Source organism: Micrasema longulum, unplaced genomic scaffold, assembly GCF_059751315.1.
Source record: "Micrasema longulum isolate JH-2025_06_02 unplaced genomic scaffold, ASM5975131v1 h1tg000594l, whole genome shotgun sequence".
NCBI classification, from domain to species: Eukaryota; Metazoa; Arthropoda; class Insecta; order Trichoptera; family Brachycentridae; genus Micrasema; species Micrasema longulum.
In genome coordinates, this window is record NW_028277790.1 from 856,347 (window position 1) to 878,338 (window position 21,992).

The 21,992-nt window shown below is 31.9% G+C and overlaps 1 protein-coding gene across 3 annotated transcripts in view; it reads left to right on the forward strand.

Annotated features, from left to right (window-relative positions):
• Fas1 (fasciclin 1 Fas1 domain-containing) overlaps positions 1-21,992 on the forward strand; it is a 483,956-nt gene that overhangs the window by 447,653 nt on the left and 14,311 nt on the right. For 2 of the 3 annotated variants that reach the window (XM_088228555.1, XM_088228556.1), the window contains exon 1: positions 15,624-15,667. In XM_088228555.1, coding sequence (XP_088084681.1) covers positions 15,626-15,667 — 42 coding nt within the window. In that variant the 5' untranslated portion in view covers positions 15,624-15,625. Of the gene's footprint in view, positions 1-1,572; positions 1,712-8,852; positions 9,035-9,793; positions 9,928-12,199; positions 12,297-12,441; positions 12,620-14,097; positions 14,259-15,623; positions 15,668-21,992 lie in introns of those variants that run through there. The other variant, XM_088228557.1, reaches the window with a different exon arrangement.

Consider the following 21,992-nt stretch of genomic DNA (forward strand, 5'->3'; position numbering starts at 1 on the left):
TCTCCCTCATTCATTCACGCATACACACATTCACATACACATGAATACAAACGTCACACAAATAAAATTACTAAACTTCTTTTCTTATATATTATGTGTCATTATATTTACAGTGGATTTTTGTAATTGGCTTTAGTATTGTTAAGATTTTTCTAATTATTTTGTTTATGTAATAGCTGTAAAAATCCCAAATAAAATGAAATAAATAAATAAATAGTATTAGGTCAGTAAGAAATAGAAATAAAAACAATGCTCTCACAAAATGTTAATTAAGTTAAGACCCATAGAATCAAAAATCGTCCAGAAACCGCATGCGCACATCAAACAGAAGGCGACTCAACTACTCATAAACGTTTTATTTATTTTTATTTTATAAATTTATTTCAAATAATTTGTGTACATACTTAATAACAGGGAATCTATATAAAACTAATTAATGGAAAATGAAAACGGAGTATTCTCTGTTTATGATAGTCTCCATTTAACATGGCTCAGCCTGTTCTAAGATGGAGATTTTTTATCTTTAGAGCATAAGTAGTCTTATACTAATAAAACAATATCGTAAAAAAGAAAAACTAAAACTACTTAATTATAGATGCCTAGCTAATAAAATGTAAGAAATTAAAAATCGTTATTATACAGTTATAAAGAATATATATGTGCCAAGAATATATGTTACTTTAACATAAATAATATAGTATAATATATAATAAAAAACAATAAAAAGCAATGAAATACATAAAAAATAATATGTGTACCAATTATATAAAGTACTACGTGTTTTGATTTACATATATATTTTTTTTAAATCTCTCGCTTCACTATTTACATGTGCAGTTATTTTTATTTTAAAATTTGTTTTATATTTTGAGTCTTTTATATTTGGCAATAAATCATTAAATATTTTTGGAGCAATTACATTATATTGATTTTTACCAAAGGCGGTTGATACAAATGGGACAATACAGTTAATTTGTGTTGCTGAACGAGTATTTAGACGTCGACGTCGCTCAGTGCGCAACTCCTGATTTGAATTCAACTATGCCGTGTTGTGTCTTTTTGCAGTGTAGAAATACTGCTAGGATCCTAAAGAAACAGGATGCAATCACATTTCATGTGTAGTTAGCAAATGAATGTGTATGTAACAAATGCATTTCTTAAAAATTGAATTATTTTTCCATCTGTCAGATTGTCGAATAAACAAAATGGAAATTTCGTAAGTGTTGCCAGGGTAGCCATTATCTAGAAAACATCAAATATTATTTAATATGATATAAAAATATCTGTTTTATGTCAAATAAAATTTGTTTTTTATTTTAAGTTCGAAGTTCATTAATTCAATTACTTTTATTAAAAGACACTTTACTTATCTACTCTGTTGTGTCAATCAATATTTCCGCGTGCGCAATAAAATTTTAGAGAAAGTAACAGATCGCGTTTTTTAACCTTACATTTGTGTTATAATTATAATTTTTTCCCATCGTGCAACATTACGCGACGGCATCTCGAATGTGATGGTAGGATTGACAAATAAAAACACCTAATCTAACCAAAGTTTTATTTTCGTTTCAGTTCTACGCATTATTAGAACGCAGTCGGATAGCCAACACGACGCTTCAGTACCGACAGGTTACGCTGTTCGCGCCCACTAACCAGGCCTTCCAGAGACACAAAGGGACGGTGGACGACTCTCTGGTACTCTACCATATCAGTAAGTACTTCATTAATTGAATTGCCATGGCTGCACAACGCTCGTGTCCGTCAAATCACCCAGACTTTTCGCTCTCGTCCGATTTGTATTAAACTACGAACACTTGTGTTTATTTATTTTACAGAAACAAATAGTCAACAATGATTAAATAACATAATTAAGACAAGGTTTAAAGAAAGACGTTTGACAATAGGGAAATATCACCTTTTTTAAAAAATTTTAAAGTGATAAAGCTCCATGAAATATTATCCAGTAAAAAAAAAATTGCCAATCATTAGTATTATTATTATTCCCGCAAAAACGGTCATTCCATTGGCCACGCCTCTAATACGTCATGATTCATGTTTATTTGTTCCTGCCTATTCAAATTTGTTTAGAACATTCTCACGAATCTTGACGTCACAACTGCCAAGGCCAAACATGTCGCGTTTTTCTAGCAACGTATTTTATTAAATTTATGTTTCACATTTATGTATGAAAACATTTCTACACAATATCCATATTGATTTTGAAAGCACAATTTATTATTCTAAATCCATTTAATATATTTTTATCGGTATTCGTAGTATGTGATATTTCTCTTTTGGTCGATTTAGCAATTCCGCGCGTGCATAATTTTGAAAGAAAAAAAACGCATATCAAATTGTTGGAAAGAGTTCGAATGCGAGCCACGAAGCTGTTGCCAAGCCTGAAACGGCTTCCGTATGTGCAGAGACAGGAAATTTCGTCCCACAACTCTGCTGGAACGGTGACAAAGGGGTGACAAATATGGTGATAGCTGTCAAAATTTAGATTTCATGTTCAAACTAAAACAAGATGCCCGACTTCGAGGCCACAGTCTCAGGCTGGAGAAAACGACCTAAAGGAAGCATTTGTTGATGGTATGATAGTTAATAAGCTGCTACAAAAGCTGGTCTCAACGTAAAGCCTCAACTACTACTACTACTACTACCATCACGCCATTTCCCCGTAGGGCGGAGATAGTGGATTTCCACACACGTCTATCCTGGCATATATTCCTAGCTTCTTCCACATTTACACATCATGTCATACATGCCTTTTGGTTCTGTCTGCGTTTGACATGACAAGACTTAAGATTTTGGTTTATCTGATCATGCCACGTCTTCCTTGGTCATCTTCGTCTCACAATACCGTTCATTTTCGCCATATATACTTGTTTTACCATTCTTTTGTCATCCATCCATTCTACATGGCCAAATCATCTCAGAGACCCTTTCTTAATCTTATCAATTATACTTGACTCAGATTTACACTCTCGCCTGAATTCATCATTACATACACACTGATTTCCAACACATTCGTCTAAGAGATCGCATTTCAACCGCGTTCACTCGGCTTTCATGCTTCTTATGCCAGTTCCATGTTTCACTTACACTTATGCTTCACATGAGTGTTTGGACTAAAACTCCGTTGTGCACTGCCATTTTAGCTTCGATTGACATATGTTTATTAGCAATTACTGTGCTAAGTGTGCCGCTCATTTTGCTGCCCACATTCACTCTCCCTTCAACATCTTTTTCTACTCTTCCATCTCTTGAAAACATGCTTCCCAGATACACAAATCCTGCTACTCGTTCAAGACATTCTTTGTTTACATTTATTATGCAGTCAGTAACCTCACTTACTCTTTCAAATACCGTCACTTTTGATTTACTTTCGTTCATCACCAATTTGATTTCCAGGCATACATCATACATTCTAGAGACTATTTTTTTGCAAATCCTCGTTGCTGCTTGCCAACAGAACTGCATCATCAGCATACAACAAGCAGCTTACTGAAAAATTAACAATTTTTGCTCCAATACACATACATTCTATCTCTTTTATACAGTTTTATAGATTAAACAACCATGGTGATATTACACATTCTTGTTTCACGCCTTTTGAGATCGCAAACCAAGTTGTGAATCCCCCATTAACTCTTACACACGCTGAACTCTCCTCATAGAGAGATGATACTGCACGTATAAGTTTATCGTTTACTCCATGCTTTTCCAACTCGACCCACAATTTCCTCAATAAAGCCTCAATAACTTCAGAAATGGGCTAGATTTAGTTTTTCATTGATATCTTCTTCTACCTGCCCCTATACCTTGGTTTGCCCAGGACCGAGCCTCTTTGTCGGGCATCTTGTGCAGCCAACTCCTTATCAATAATAGACCACCATGTTGATGGGGGCTTGCCTCTACCTCTAGTATTAGCTGGGATGTTGGGCGCTATTCTTACTGAATAGTCCTTATCTATAAGCACGACGTGACTATACCATCTCATCCTGCTTTTTTGTTCAGATTTTCAGCTATCGGTGCCACTTTGAACGACCCTCTGACATACTAATTGCGGATCATGTCTATGCGTGTTACACCACCTGCCTAGCGTAACATTTTCATTTCAGTTGTATGCAGCTGTTTTTCGTACTTTTCGAATATTGTCCAGCATTCTGCACCGTACAACATTGCAGGTCTTACCACGGTTTTGCTTCTTTGCCTTCGGTTATTTAATTGATAATTTAAAGATAAATCATTCGTAAATTTGAGATATGATTTACAACAGCATTTTCTAAAAACACGTCTTATTGTCAAAATGATATATCCCTAAATCTTTGATTTTAATATTTTCAAGAGAAAAACTTCGCAAACTTTTGAATTCATTACGCTGCACCAGGCCGTATATTCAATTATGGGCTTTGTCACATTTGTTAGACAGTTAGACTTAAACCTTGACTCACATTATTGTGCTGTTCTTGAACTTCTGATTTAGTGACGAGAAATGTGAAATTTAAATGAAAAATGATCTCAATCTTTATTTACTATCACATTTCTCAATTATGAGCATCATTTCGGAGTTAAATTCGGGTTGGAAATTAGTGAATAATATCGGGCCGTCGCGTCACGTCCCTAAGTTAGTTAATTCGTAGAACTCCCATTTAATTTTGTGAAGCACCGTGCCTCTCAACTAAATAAATAATATATCTACCTTTTAAAGATTTTTATATGAATCAAATTTACAGAATCAAGGAATCATTTTTTAATTCCATTCTTTATTTCCATGTCCAGGCGGAAAAGAATACAGTTCTGTGTGTGAAATAGAACCAGAATCCTGAACGAGCGTTTTGGCTCCTGAAAAGAGAACCCCGGGTTCGATTCCTGGCAGGGTGTGGTGCTAGCAAATATTTGTTTTAATGGTGATTTAACACTGCGACATTTCACTGTCAATGGGACTGGTACCTGAGGTTGAAGACTGATCACCTTTCCTTCCATGTGACAAAAAAGGTCTAGATCTGATCGGCAAACCGCGGCTCGCGAGCCGCATGCGGTTCTTTAGCTTCTTGAGCGCGGCTCTCGCAGCACAAGTTTCTCTTTTTGTTCGATTTATTTCGTCTATGGATCCTAAAGAAGAACTATTGATTTTTGTTTTATTGAAGATATGGCAATTGCTACCTTGTATGGAGACGCATCATATTTAACTCGATAAAATTATTCCAATTTCACCATAAAGGTATGACCGAAGAGAGAATGCAAACATTAATAATGAGATACTGGTTCAATATCGCATCATTTATAAAGACGCGCTTTGTGCAAAGACATTTCCAGATGAAATTTTCAATGTTATAGATTTTGTGATCAAGATTAGCAACCCGGTTGTCTATATATACATATATGTATATATATCTCTCATTTATGTGAGAGTGTGTTCAATATTTTGGAAGAGCGAATTAAGCTCTCAAGGACAAAAACTATTTTCAAGAAAGTAGTTAAGGACTGGATTTTCCTTAGTGGGAGGGATTTGAGTAGGAAACTCCTTGAAGATTTTCCGAATGTTTAAGTTTACTGTTTACCATATTGATGTGTGTATTTTCTTAAAATTATTTTTTTATGTATCTGATTCTATATTTGTGGTGATATAGGTACTCATGTGTCTGTCCCATCTCAACTCAGGACTTTTAGTCCCATGGAGTTGGGACTTATGTCTCAAATAATTTACAATAAACTAATGTTTGTAAATAAATAAATATAAAAAATAATATATATTATGAAAATAAAAACATAAAGTATTAGTGCTCAATCAATTTTAATTAAGATTAAAATAAAAGTAAAAGAGTATAGTCATAATGTTGTACACATATAAAATAATAAACATGTATTATTTTGTTTAAGATGCTTTTGTATTAAAAAAAGTATTAAGATGATAGACAGAAAAAATATAATAGTACACAATAAATCAAAAATATAAATTTTATATCTAAAAAATAAAAATTTAAAATAAACATCTTAAATATTTGCATAAAGAAAGAAAAAAACAAGAGAAAATATTATAAAGAAAAACAGAAAAATGTATTTAAAGAAAGATAAAAATAATAACTTTCTTAAATGAATGTTTTACGTAAATAATAAATCAGTATTGAAACATTATGTCTACTAATACTGAATTTGTCTCTGAAATAGAGAGTGAATATGGAGATCTTTGCTGCATAAAGATAAAACGAAAAGAAATTTGGCTCCCAAAACGAATCTTAATAATTATGATTCGTTTTGAGAGCTAAATTTCTACGACAATTATTGTCGTACTTTTGATATTTGTCTCTTTTGACTAATAAGTTTGCCCACCACTGATATAGATGATTGGAGTGACAATCTTTCGGATTTCGGTTCGGAGAGGGAAATGACAATAATGATGAAAGATGTTTTATATAAATCAAATTTAGGTATAGAATCAACAAACCGTTTTTAATTTCATTATTTATTTATATTACTTAAATGCGTACTGCATTTTAATAAGTTGGGATGTTTCCACTCTTATGATCGTCAAACGTATTACCTACTGTGTTTTTTGCAATGTAAGGGTGTTTTAATCGGCTCAATGACCACGTGTCCCCCCGCCGCCGCCGTCCTCCCGCGTCCTGCCAAATCGGCCACGCGTTGCAGTTCCTAGTGCCGGAAATTGGTCGCATTTCCGGCATGGAGTGCTTTTAATTCACTTGAGGGGCAGCCAAATCACATCACACTCACACGTCACTCAGAAAGGACTTATACAATATTGAATAGCCTTCACGGGAAGCCATACTTTTTGCAGCAACTCATCGTATCCGTTTAAACACTGCCATTTTACCTTTAAATTTTGCTCAATAAACAAAATGGTGTTATTCATTCTTAGATAATTATTAATTAAAATATATCCGGTTATTACATTCTTTTGACATGTATTGTATCTACACTATCAAATGTTTTCTGTATTTCATTAAAAATAAATATTGGTTTTCCTCGATTCCAAAACACTTTTATTGTCTGAAAAAAAAAGTGAGAACGTTTAAAAGTACATATATAATCGGATATTATTTATTTTAGATCTACCTATTCGAATCTGACACACTATGACACTATTCTCACCTTAGAGTAATAACACGCCACTAACTCTAAGATTCTCATTGACCAAATGTTAAATTGATAGGTAAAAGTTAAAAGTTTTAATATACCTACATAAAACATATAATACTTGACAAAATTATTGTCAAAATATTACTAATTACAGCTATTTGCTAATAATAATATTTCCTACAGTGGAACTTCTAATATTTTTATCATACAAATTCCGATAATACTAATTTTTAATTAAAACTTGAGTTTTAAAAAAAATTATCAGCACTCACTCGAAAAAGAGAGATGTCTTTGAACAAAAGTCGTACGGTTTTAGAGGAAACAGATTTAGTCTGTAATATAACGATTTCGTCTTGCCATGTCACGTGAAAGGGGACATTAAGGTTAATTTTGGACAGTAGGTTAAAAGAGACTACTTTGTTATTTAACAATTTATATATTTATGTTTATTTATATTTATTTATTAATATGCTATTTAGCATAATTCAGATATAGTGCGTCTATTTTCAAGGATAAAAAATCCATTTTGTTTTGTTTATAAAATCATAGCGCTGATAATACTTTTTATAAATATATTTTTTTAAACTGCTTAATTTTGTCTATTACAGATAAAAAAAATTATACCATTGAACTTTCTTTACTTTTATTGACGAACATAAAAGAGCGTGCAAACTTGGGCGTCCTGAAAAACCTGCAATAGCAGAACACTTTATAAATACAGGACATCTTTTCGCCTTCGAACCAAAGATTTTGCATAAACCTAGAAATTACAGTGCTCGAATAACAAAAGCGGCAACTAAAATAAAAAATATATGAAAATATAAAGTTTATATTTGAAGCACTAACTTTGTGGTCATTAATAAATAAATAAATAAATAAATAATAAAATTGATTCTCCTAACCTACTAGAAAGACTTCCATTCCGTGTGCCATCTAGACCGACAAGACAAAATCTTTTGTTTTACACTGAAAACGCGTCAACAAACTATTTTAAACAATCTACAATACCTAGAATATGCGACCAGTATAACAATATATTTACCGAGGCTGATATTTTTTGTGACAATGTATGTAAATTTAGGTCAAAAATTATAGAAATTTTGAGAGAAGCAGACATTTAACATTATTATTATATAAATATTTTTTCATTTCGTTTCTTTTACATTTATTATATCGAACATAATTTAAATTATTGTATTAAGTGTAAACAATTTTTTTGGTGTGTGCATGAGTTTCTTACTCTAATATACAAAGAAATTGGCAATATATGTGTACATACTGTTTGTTTACCTAATAAAATAAATAAATAAATTATAATAAAATAAATAAAACAACTTTGTTTTTAACCACAATTTTTTTTTTACACCGACCGGTTTCAAAGCAAACAAGCTTCTTCGTCAAGGTTTACGAAACTAATGAATTCTTTCCTATTTTATTTTTTTCCGTGTTTACTAAATACAACACGTGGAGCCAATAAATCAAGTCTTTTTTTCCCTAAAAGTGTCGTAAATATGAATATTTTCGAAGCTAGACAGGAGTGGAGAAATATTGTTTATAGGAAAAAAATCATTAGTTATGAAGCTTGTTTGCTTTGAAACCGGTCGGTGGAAAAAATATAAAAAATTGTGGCTAAAAACAAAGTTGATTTATTTGTTTTATTAAAATGAATATTTATTTTACTACCTATTTATCTAACTGTTGGGGCTGTTACTGGATACTATTATAACATTTCATAAAAATGATTACAGCAAATCTGGCTGTTACGTTGGACCAATTAACCCACTCCCTTAACTCGGAGCTGGAAGGCAACCCTCCCCTGTGGGTGACTCGACGCCGCTCGACACACCATGATGACATCTTTATAAACAACGCTAAAGTGCTGGCTCATCGCTCCAACTACATATCTTCGAATCCTCTGAACAAAAAGCAGGTGAGGCATCTCTGATAATGATTACTCGAGGCAATAATCAGCATAGCAAAAAAATTAAGAATTCTTACCATTTCATGTAATTGAATGTAATATGCGCTCCTCACTTTGTGTTGTAATGGTCAGCGCATTTGCTCACCGTGTAAGAAGTCCCGGGTTCGATTCCTGAGATGCTTGACAAAAAATCTTCATTTAACAAAAATTTAATCACGTGTTTACACGGATCCAGGATACAAAGCACAAAAAAAGGAGTGAGGCCCTGTATATGTGCGAACATTGCAATGCGCAATGTGGCTCTCCATAAAGGCCAATGTTGGAAAAACTATTATACAAAAATTACTTTTTTAATTATTTCAAATAAATCTAAGAAGTTTCAATTGATTTAACCCAGTATTTTCATAATTATGACACTTTTAAGAAACCCTTCACAGAGCATGAAATTTCACAAAAATGGTCCGGGCACGGGGTAAATTCTATATGTATTCGGCCGGTGCTTGTATAATTTTTAGGTTTAATTGTTTTCATAAATCTTGGGTATAAGGAAATTTATGTTTTTTAAAAAATTAAAAAATAATATGAAGCCAAATATGTTTGTAGTTTAAATTTTTGTAAAAGGCAGATTTGCAGTTTATGTTAATAAAATAAAAATAAACAAAATAATGTAATTGAAACACATTTTATATAAATATATCTACCGACTACCGATGTATTAAAACTATTGTATAAATTCTATAATGTGTTTTGTTCTTAATTTTTTTAAAGATTCTTCACGTTATTGATGATGTGCTTGTACCAGTGTCGCCATCTCAAACCTCGAGCGATCAACTCTACAATCCTGACGCCCTACAGTTCCTGTCTAGGTCTGAAGAATTCGACATTGGATCTCACCGAGTCAGGTATGCTGTCAGCATTTCTTCTTTCTTGATTAACACTTCGTTCGGTGTACTTTGCACTCTTCCTATCAGTGGCAACATGTGGTATAATAGGATGGGGTGGTTGTGTTCAGGCAATCTATAGACCGCTGATGATCACCCAAAAACAATATTAAAGATAATGTACAAGTACCCTCCTACCTTTCCATCGGACTCAATACCTCATTTCATTTCATTTATTTATTTTTAGTTACATTGAGAACATTACAGAGTATCCAATTAATTCTCAACACTTGGCGCTTAGAGTCAATATATTTCCCGAATCCATTAGGATTTTGCAATATATTGGACCCAATACCAGAAATATATGTCTCGAAAGCTACATTTATCTTTTGTTTTACAATTGTTCGAAGATCACTGAATTAGGGTGTAGTAATATAAATTACTAGATGACTTCCATTTTTTATGAAACCCATGTTTTTTCTGATATCGCTGATAATATATCGAAAGAACCACTTCGGATATCTCCTATTACTGACAGCCGGGGGTTTCCTAGGAAAGCGATTGTCAAAACAAGAATACATAATTTCATAAAAAATATTGAACAGCCTCATTAACGTCTGTTAGATTACCAATATAGTCCCAATCCGAATCCAAAAGCATATCGTAGAGAGAGCGGAAATCACCCTTAGTGAAATTTCATCCCCTCCATGATGCTGTATTAGCAATAGTAACCTTAGTGTATGAGTCAAAAGATTCCGTTTTATACAGAAAAACAAAGCAGGATAATATCCCTCCTTCTTTTAAAGAGACCAAGTAAGTCCTTACAATTACAGCATTACAGCAGAGATGAAGAACATTTTAGAGAATGGTATATAGATGTCTAGGCATCAACAGGGCTAATCGAATGACCTTCACAGACGTCAACAGATTCAAATATATGCAGAATGGTGAATATTACACAGTGTGTAAAGTGGCTACTCAAACCAGCCAATGGCGGGTCATAAGCCCTCTGAATGCCTAGGCTTCTATACTCCCTTTTCTAAAGTGTTCTTCATTGTTGTAATATGTTCCTTACAACTAGGCAGCTTTATTTGAAGTCATGTCTGATCTACTTTTGGGCCAGAAGTAAGCTAAAAACACGCCAAAGAATAAAAACCCGATATTCCTCTAGCGTAAATTTTTATGTTCCAAAAAGAAACAACCTTGGCTAAGAGGGATTTCTTTGTGGTAGATCCGAGGATCTTCAATTTACTGGATCAGGTGACAAAGAAGTCTGAATCCATTACAAAATTCTTATCTGGTTTGACTATTTGGTTTCTTCGAATGGGAATGATCTCTGTGATAGAATGTGGTATAACTGGTGATTGACCAGTATAGATATAGTATAGATGTATACTGTAAAAAAAATATATTCGTGTATAAATTATAATATGTATATATGTATGGGTGTGTGTGTGTGTATGTATGTGCATGTATGTTTATTAATGAATTCCAAGTGCCCCGACTCAACACGGATTTTCTAGCGAGTCAGGGCAGATTCTCAGGCATGGGTCTTTCCTGGTTGTGTCACTATATTTTTTTATTGACACAGTTGTGTCTCTGTAATCGACTAATGTACGTTGAGTGTTTTTTATGCATAAATTAAAAATTAAACTATTCACCAATATTTACTTATAGAATATTCTCACCATGTTGTCATTATTTCGTATTTACTGCATTTTGTGGTTACCTACTGTATTGTATAGGACTCGTCGCACATTATTCATTCGATGTGTATCAGTTTAATTTAAAAAATAAAATGCTTTTTTTTTTCAGAATACGGTTTTGAAATTTAACATACTTAAAAAAAAAAATTTAAAAATTTATATCATTTCGTCATTTGAATTTTCACAAAAAGGTTTCTAACTTTTTACTAAGCTCTTTATTGTACCATTTTTAATACAATTTACAAGATTTAAGCAAATATATTATTTTCATACTTACGCACCCATACACACGCACCCTCTCCCTCTTTCATTCCCACACGCACATGTATCCTCTCCCTCATTCATTCACGCATACACACATTCACATACACATGAATACAAACGTCACACAAATACAATTACTAAACTTCTTTTCTTATATATTATGTGTCATTATATTTACAGTGGATTTTTGTAATTGGCTTTAGTATTGTTAAGATTTTTCTAATTATTTTGTTTATGTAATAGCTGTAAAAATCCCAAATAAAATGAAATAAATAAATAAATAAATAAAAATCTGTTTACTAATGTATGATCAATTCTTTCAGGTCCTTCCGCCAAAAAGTTACACAGATTAAAAAACAAGATATTTTCAAAAATGAAGGACGACACACATTTTTCATTCCTGTTGATGAAGGATTCAAGGTTTTTTTTTTAATTATTAAGTTTTTTACAACATTAATTTGTTGTTTTATTTAATTTATTTTATTTTATTTAATTAATCGTCTAAATGTTATTTTAAATAATATTTTTATACGGTAAAATAACATGTTATCTTTTGTTTGCCTAGCCTCAGCCTCGTCCCGAAATGATTGATGCGAAGGTAGTGGATGGCCACGTTATTCCAAACATGGTGCTCTTTACAAAACCCACAGCTGATAATATTCCGTTTGAGACTCTTGCTTTTGGTGATAACCTCAAAGTGACTATTTCTTTCACCACAACTGAAAATGGCCAGGAAACTATGAGTAAGTACGAAGTGCATTATTACTAAAAACAAATATTTGCATTTTTATGTATAAAACAGAAATTTCAATTTCGGGGCCATTTTTTTAAATTCGTAAATGACCTCCTGATTTGGAGTTTGCGACACTAGCCACGGGACCGCAACCCGCCTTTTGTTGGGTTAAGCTTTTTATTGCATAATTATTTGACAATCAGAAGTATTTTTTCAGCTCTACCTCGTTACCTATAATCCGGACTACGGACTTTTAAAGCGATTATAAAGACTATCTTCATCGATACATACTGAGACGGTATACTTAACTTCTGTACTACCTCTATCTACCTCGGTATGTTTTACCGACATGTCATTTCGGCATCATATGATTCGATTCATGGATTCGAATCCAACCGATGAATGACCCTAAAAATTTAGTCTGCATTCCTTACTTGATTAAAATTTAAAGTGGTTCTCATTTATATTATAAATAGGCTTGTGATAAAAAGTGGCCACTTCAAAGCGATTATAAACTCCAATAAATCCCAATTCAAGCAAAAAATGCTCGCTTGAATATGACTTTTAATTGACTTTTGACAATTACCAAGACGGTATACTTAATGATCGTCTGTATTTATCTACCGAGCGATTACAAAGCCGGCTCCTTTAACGTCTCGGTACGTACACTTAAGAAGATAGTAAAACAGATGGAAAAAATATAACAACTAAATTTTTTTATGGTGGCAACATTTTTATGCCTAGATGCCTATTGAAAATATTATCTTATTATTCTTAGGAAAAAAAGTGCCAGCCCCAGAACGATTAAAAATTTAAATAGATCGTAATTAAAGGGAAAATTTCTCGGTGGAGAAAAATGATATACGTACCGAGCGTACAAAAACTTTTAGTGGGTAGATATACGTAACGAGGGGTAGTAGACCCGTCGGTACAAACCGATGTACTTACTTCAAAACTTGAAGGTGGGGGGTCGGTAGTGTATCTTCGTAATCGCTCGGGAGAATTTATCTTCAACAATGACGTCATAATGAAGCTATGTCACTTTATAGTGCATAGGTATGCGTGCCGTGACGTACGCTTCCCCTTGTTACATATCCATGTACCTACCCAAAACTTAAAGGTGGGAGGTCGGTAGTGTATCATCGTAATCTCTGTAGAGAATTTATCTTCAACTATGCCCTCATGGTAAAGGTATGACGTCCTTAGCTTTTCACCATAATCGTGGCCGAGGAGGCCCAATTATGGTGTTAAATAACAACACAAAACGCCCGAGCTTGAGAAATGTCATTTTTAATTTTAATAATCTCTCGGGGAATCGAACCTGGAGTCTCCCATGCGTGAGTCAAGCGTCTTAGTCACTACACCACGGACGCCACAGTAAAGGGTACATTTGCTTGCAAAGTTTTTTTATTACTTTTGATTATTTTAAAAATTATTTTCAACTCTCGGTGATACTTAAAGATCGTACTATTTAAAAAAATCTTTCAGCTTATGTCAAGTCCAATACTCTACTTGGTGACTCTAAGCACGCTACTGGAGTTGTTTTGGCAGATATTGTCAAAGGCAACATTCCTGTCAAGAATGGCGTCGTGCATCTCATCCAGCGACCTCTCATGGTCGTTGACACATCTGTCACACAGTTTCTCGAGGTCAGTTACAAACCATTTCATAATATCTACTTAGTTTGTGGAGTGATGTTTAAAAAATACATGTTTAATTTTGAAGTTAGTTGTCAAATAACGCGGCTGAGATTTTTCCAATTCAGTTTTGATCTTGATTTAACAATAACTGAACTTACTAATTGAAATACCAGATATTATTCCCTTACTCTAATATTTTTCAGGATAATAGGGTAGTTAATTTCTACGCAGGTAGATTTGACCATGAAGCAAGATGTCTCCTATAAACACTGCCAATTTTTTCCAGAGATACGATATGTTAAACAGCACTATTTGTAATCAATAAATTCTCAGCGCATCTGAAACTGAATATATAAAAGCTATTATTTGTAGACGGCAATCCCAAATTCTCTTTGCGAAAGTTGGGAAGGTCGGCTTGTTTGAAATTATGTGTCCTCACTGCTACCTTAAATGTTGATATGCTCACAGCTAGGAAAATCGTGTTTTGTTACGACAGATTCAAAAAAATAGTTCATATCAGATTGCTAGACCCAAGCCCTGCCTTTTGAAAATTTTGTAAACATTTAATTTATTTTGAAATAATGTATACCTCCTCTGATTATGAACTGTTTCAGTTATTAAGATGTATTTGTCCAAATCAATATGTTCAGTTAATTTTTTTGATCAATCCATTTTAAAAATAATAACATTTTCCACAGAAAAAATCATCGAAACCTTTTGACCTTCTAATCTTCCCCTGAACATTTTAATCTGTGGCATTATCATCTTAATAATTACCATTCGATGACGATTTTGAATTTGTTGATTATGTTTGACGATTAATAATGTTTAGATATTTTGGTTAATTCACCGTGCAGCTATTAATGTGTAGTAATAAATTACACCGGTAGATTATTTCTGCACTGCGTCCATTTATTATTTTATTTACCAACATCACACAAATCACAGTCAGTAAACATTTCACTGTTATTTTACAAATGAGGTAATGCTTAGATATTTATCCATTTCTTTAATTACACTATTTGTGATTCACGGGCATGTTTCCACCAGAGCATGCTTAAATATCATCACCATTTTAAAGTAATGTATTTCTGTGATCCACGGAAATATCAAACACATCATCTCCATTGCAAATCAGTAAACCTTGTTTATTAAATGTGATTTGCGCTTTGAATTTCTCGTCTTTGGAAGATTTGTGTATTCTAATTGTTAAACTATCGAATGTTCCACACTACTTGACACTCGATGGTTCCACACTACTTGACTCTCTCCTTCCTCCGAAGCGAACGTTTCCATAATGATCTAACCGAGAATATTTTCCTTTCTGTACACTACATGAATAATAACAACTGTATGAACATTGACAAATATTTTTTATGCTTTCAATGTCGGGTGAATACAAACAACAGTCATTCAAGGTAAATATCGCTTACTCTTTAATTTTTTAAATACCGTTTTGTAGTTTAGTGCTGGGATTGATAACGCTTTTCTATGTGTAACTTGAATGTCAATAATAATTGTTTATTTTTGTCTTCTTTGTGAATGTGTTTTGCATTATGTGAATATCTTACACAATATACTTACATGTATGTTTCCATGGTGAATATAAATATTTTATACTGTTACAATTTTCTATCTGCAATCTTCCGCACTTTATTTTATTTTGAGTTAACAAAACAGTCTTCTTTGCACATTGCTGTCACAAGTGGTTTTGTATTCTATCTTGTATGAATATACCCTTTCTAAAATATCTAAATCTCGATCGAAACTAATTTTACTTTTTTGGTAGTTTGATAGTAATCACTGCATGCTCAGGTTTGATTCCTGGCTGCATTTTTATACATGTCTAAGGTATCTTAAATACCTACATGTATATTAATTGAATACCATATATGCAATAAGAAGGGATGGAAAATCACTTATTAATTCATTACATTTAAAAGACAGAAAATAAACTGTAAATCGTAATAGCTTTAATGATAAACTAAATACAAATCTCGACCGACTTACACCAGTCTGTTTTCAGATGGTTAGAAGATATTGCTTTTAACAACAAGCCCACCTATGCACATTTATTTTGTGCGAAAAGATAAAATACGTCGTGCATACAAACTAGAAACGTATTTTACATAAATCGTTGAATTTTTTTATTTCCTTTTATTTTGTCCAATGCAGACTCAAACATAGGGTTTGATTTAATTAATGCAATTTAAAAACTCTCATGTAGAACTTTATTTATAGACTTGAATAAATTCTCGCTGTCTCCCGACAGATGGTGTAATCATAGCCTTTTTACATCGGGCAATACTACAGCCAACTTTATCATGAAGCTCATTATTAGGCTTGAAATAACAGTATATGTTATTCCGCCGAAGTGTAAACAACTGTTTTTTTTTTAATGTTAAACATGTCAAATTTCATGCCAAAAATATAGTGTTTGGGGAAATTTTACTGCATTTCTTTAGTCGAAAAAATCTGCAGCTGAAGTACATAAACTTCTTTTGAAGACTTACGGCGACCATGCTCCGTCAGAAACAACATGAAGAGATTGGTTTTGAGGCTCCAAAAATAATGATTTTGATGCTGAAGATAAATAACGCTCTAGCGTACCGAAAAAGTTTGAGGACGAAGAAATGTGAAGGGTTACTCGATGAAGACCCAAGTCAGACACAAATTACAGAATCATTAGGAGGACACAGCAGTTGCCAAACGTTAAAAAATTTGGCATCCTCGTGGTTTGATGGTCAGCGCATTCGCCTACCATCCATCGGATATGGGGTTCGATTCCTGATATGATTCATAAGAAATATTTATTTGAAAAGGTTTTTTTACGCTATAATATTGCATAATCCCTAGAATGGCACCTGAAACGTAAGACTGATCATTTTACCTTCATGTCACAAAAATGCTGTACACGCTGCTGTTGTTGTATCAATACAGTGCCCGTCTAGGGTGGTTGATGATAACCGATTTCCCTGAACTGGATCTGAAGTGTAAGATTGAGCATTGTGCCTTCGTGTATCATATGATCAAGATGCGCTGCAATTAGACTGACAAATCGATGCCCTATACACCACTGGGTGTGAATAGGAAGATGATGATGATTCATAAATACAAATAATGCACAATTGATTTCGCAAATATTTTCACTTATCACTTATTTTAATGGTGAGGGAGTAAATTTGCTTTACTTTTCTGCTTCATCACAACTTTAGAAGGTAAAATTGTAAAACAATCCATGGGTGCACATTTTCCAAAACTTTTATCTTCTTCAAATTTTTTCCTTGTCTTCAATAGGTCTGTAATTATTTGATCTATTTTCTGCATTTTCATCTTCCATTATTTCGATTCTGTCCAGTATTTGGTAAAAATGGCGCATGAATGAATTTACAAAGAAATGAATTTTTCCTATGTGATGTAATAATTTATCCATTTTTTGGTTCAAAAACAAGAGGAATTATCATTTCCAATATTATTTTTGTTATTTCTTGTAAGTTTATTTACTGTAAAAAGTTTTATTTTAGATTTCTCAAAAATTACATAATCACTGGCCATTCATATAAAATTTTATTTATTCATTATATTCTGCCAATCTTTTGGTAAATGATATTTTATTATTAAACTAAAGTAGCTACTGAATTACAGTTTTCCAGGATTTTGTAAGGTAATATCACTATGTAGCCTTAAACAATAATTTAAAAAATGAACATCTATTATCCTAGCCAATGAGAGACAGAATATTTTGGAATGGTTTATTTTTATGAATGTTCAAAGTTGCCAGTGCAATAAATTATTTAAATGTAAGTTAAATTATGTGTTCAAATTTGGAATTTTGTAGTAATTGCAATTGTTTTCTTTAGTTTTGCCAATTTATTGTTTTCTCTGTGAGATTGTTTCATTTGTTTTTGTAATTTTCTCAATTTCTTGGTGTATTCCTCGTGTGCTGCGCCACATGGCGGTTTCGGATTGTTTGATTGGCTCCCCACCTGTATCGACTTTTGGTGCATGGTTTTGTACGTGTGTTTTCCTTCCTACGGATGATCACTACTTGTATCTCCTCCCACATAGGGTATTGTGAGTATCAATTACTCTACTCTGTACTTGCATACAACATCGACCGCCATCTTTAGTTATGTCATGTTTCTTCCATCATTTTCAGCATATTATCAATAAGAAATCTTGATGGAATCCCGCCGTAAAGATACAAAATTTAAAATTTGTTTGAATCATGGCAATAGATTCTATATTATAACTTTTCTATTGTCTAATAAAACAAGTGAAATGCAATTAGTATTTTTTACTATGGCTTAAGCAAATGTCTAATTTGATTTCTTTTTATTGTATATTTATTCTTATAAAGATACATATTACAAAAAAATAATAATAACGTATCCCTAACTCTACGAGGCTAAGACCCCTATGTTGAGTTTGGATGCAATAAAATAAAAAGTGGAAGCAAGCATATTATTAAAGAATACTACAAGTAATTAATAATAACTTTTTTTACTATTTTTACGCTCTTCAAAATGATAAAGTAATAAGAGTCAAGTCTTTTAGAGATTCAATTGGACAACTTCATTTTATTATAATTATGTTCATTTAGTATCCGTCCATTTTTTTTCGGTGCCATGTTGTATTTTGATACCCCAGTATACATTGAGAAATTGTGTTTTCTTTTCTTTTTTGTATTTCGTGATTGTTTGGACTTTTCATTTATTTTGTTGTAATAACTAAAATGTAACGAGGAAATCTTATGTGTATTTTTGCAATTAACTTACTGTTTTATAACAACATGTTTTTGTCCACTAAAAATACTAAAATACAAATTAATTGTTTTGCGAAATGTATTTAACAAATAAACTTATTTTGCCTTTCAAATAATACTGAAATGTAAAATATTAGAGTTATTTTCATAACTAAGTAATAAAAATAATCCGTCTCTTTAAGGAACTACCAATCACGTTCAATCAATATTACATAACATTATTTCAGTGGAAAGATGGCTAAGTATAATATGTCACATTTTTAAGCATATTGAGTTATATACATATATGTCACCGGATTCGTATCGATTACATCTACAATCTTGCAAAATTGTGCATAGAGAATATTAGCCGTGTTACTTTATAATATGTCTTTTTTTCTAGTTCCAAAAAATCAAATTGATGTATGTAACTTACAGTTTGGGCTATATTAGAAGATACTTTTGACATTAAACAGCTTACAATAGTGTTGTAGCGATTTTCGATATTGATTTATCAATAATTTTCCGTCAGATGGCGTGAATAGAAATGGGTTTTTATATTTACGCCTAAATAGCTTGATACTTACTTAAAATAAAACGGTTAAAGTAAAGAAAATCATGAAAGCAGTTAACTTATTTGTTTAATTTGGTAATTCAATAGGATCAATCAAGGTATACAAAATAATACAAGAGAAAAAGTAATTATTTGCCTTCCACAGCAATTTACTATGGGATGACAAAGATAGTAACAAATAGATTTATACAATTATAATAAAAATTAATAATAGTTTTATTTATATATTAACTCGGAAGTGTTCTTTTTTAACATACTGAATTATAGTATGGATCAGATAATATTAATCGCGAGTGAAATTGTGAATTTTGAAGGTATTTTGTGCGTAACAAAATGAAATGATGACTCGTATAACCCGTGCTCACGCCGCTGATTACCATAAATAAAAATAATAAAAACATATTTTTCTAAAATACAAATATTTTATTTAATGTATTTCAATCTTATTCATCCACATTACTATCACTCTCCGTATTAGCGTTGCCATCTCTGAAAATCAGAAAGCCGGGCTTAGCCGCTAAAAAGGCCGAACTTTTGGGTCCCAAGACAAGACCCTAAAAAAAAGGATTTTAAACTAAAAAATTGATTAAAACACATATTTTCTAACAAATTTTTTTAATCAGTATATTATATTTTCAACGTATATCAAAAACCTGCTTTAAAAGCTCAGTTTTTCTAATAATTTTGTCATAAAAGCCTAACAAAAACGGGACGGTCGCAGTCGAATTTGGCCGGACAAAAATTCTGACTAAAGTTACTAAGGCAGCCCAACCAAGTCAAATACGCTGCCATTGGTGTATCAATGCAGTGCCCTATGCACCATTGGATGCGGAAAGGGAACGATGACGATCAAAGTTACTATTTTGTGAACTGACCTCGTTTTAAGTGACCATCTCTCATAGTAGTATTATCTTTTTTGGTTATTTTTAATTGGCTTAACTTAACTTAGCTGTCCATATTTACAGAACTTCATGAGCGTTTAAACGTCAAAAGTCGTTTCTTAAATTGCCTGTAAAATAACAATCATGACTTGACAACAGACGTGATATACTACTTTAGAAATGGAGTAATGGTTGACAATTTATGATATGTCTTGTTTGCCGCCTTTGTGATGGCAAAACATGATATGTCAGTGAGTCTGGAAAAAAAATCGAAATTTTTCAGCATTTTGTGTAAACACGCACTATGGTAAAAGTAAAATTCCCAGAGAAACAAATTAATGTTCAATGCATCTACTGACATTAGCATTAGGCTTGTAAACTAAGATTCTTATTTTTCAAAACCCATCAAACTTTGAAATTGTTCTCCTTCAAAGTTTATAAAAAGTGACATATCATACTTGGCCATCTTTCCACTGATTTAAGGAAGATTTAACATTTCTGCATACCTAATCTTGTTTGTATTTAAAACACTTGCATAATTATTTGAATATCCCAGTTTAAGCCCATCTTTATATTCTGTAACATGAATCATCCTTAATATATTTTTTTATTTTATTTTATTGAAATAAACGGCACTTAGTGCCTTTTACATATTAGTTACAAATACAATTAAATATACATACATGTAAACATAGTTATAAGTAATACATAGCATTTAAAACAATATTATTAATTTAGAAAGTCTAAGAAATATAAACTATATAAAAGAATAAAATATTACCAGTTATAGAATTATCGATAAAAAAAGATAATTTGGTATTAGAGATACTTTGAACCAGTTGAAAAAATAACTAAGAAGTAAATTTTGAATAACATTAAAAATATATATAATATTTTTATATGTATTATTATTAAAAAATTAATATTTAGGTAAATAGTATATGTTTATGTATAAAAGTATATAATGATGTAAAAAAAATGATAAAGAGAAATATTTTTTACTTATAAATTAATTAAGAAAAGAAACGAAAAAAGAAAAAAAAACACTAATAAAGAAGTTTAAATCAAATTTTTAACAAAAGTAACAAATAGTTACCTAGAACTATTACCAATAAAATAAAGAAGAAGAGCTGTTCTATATGTAATAAATTTCATGTGAAATGAGTCACCAATGTCCTGGTACTTATTGCCTAGAGAGTGAAGTCTATTGATGACTGCATTTTTACCATATGATGTCGAAGTATTGTTGCCACAGTATATATAGTTGTCTAGTTAAAAAATAGGTAACTGCATACTTACATAACATGAAGGGTACATGGCTAAAACAACTAATTTTATAAGAAAGCAAAAATAAGAATAAAAACTTTTTTTTTGGGACACTTCATATTTAATGAAAAATATATTTTTACGTACCATCGCAGTAAAAAACGAACAAAAACATCTACTTTAAAATCAATATAAAAAACAGTTTTTTTTTAACATACAATTTTTTTTATTCATAATTAAAGCATTTTATTAATATTGTATATAACCACTTAGTTTTA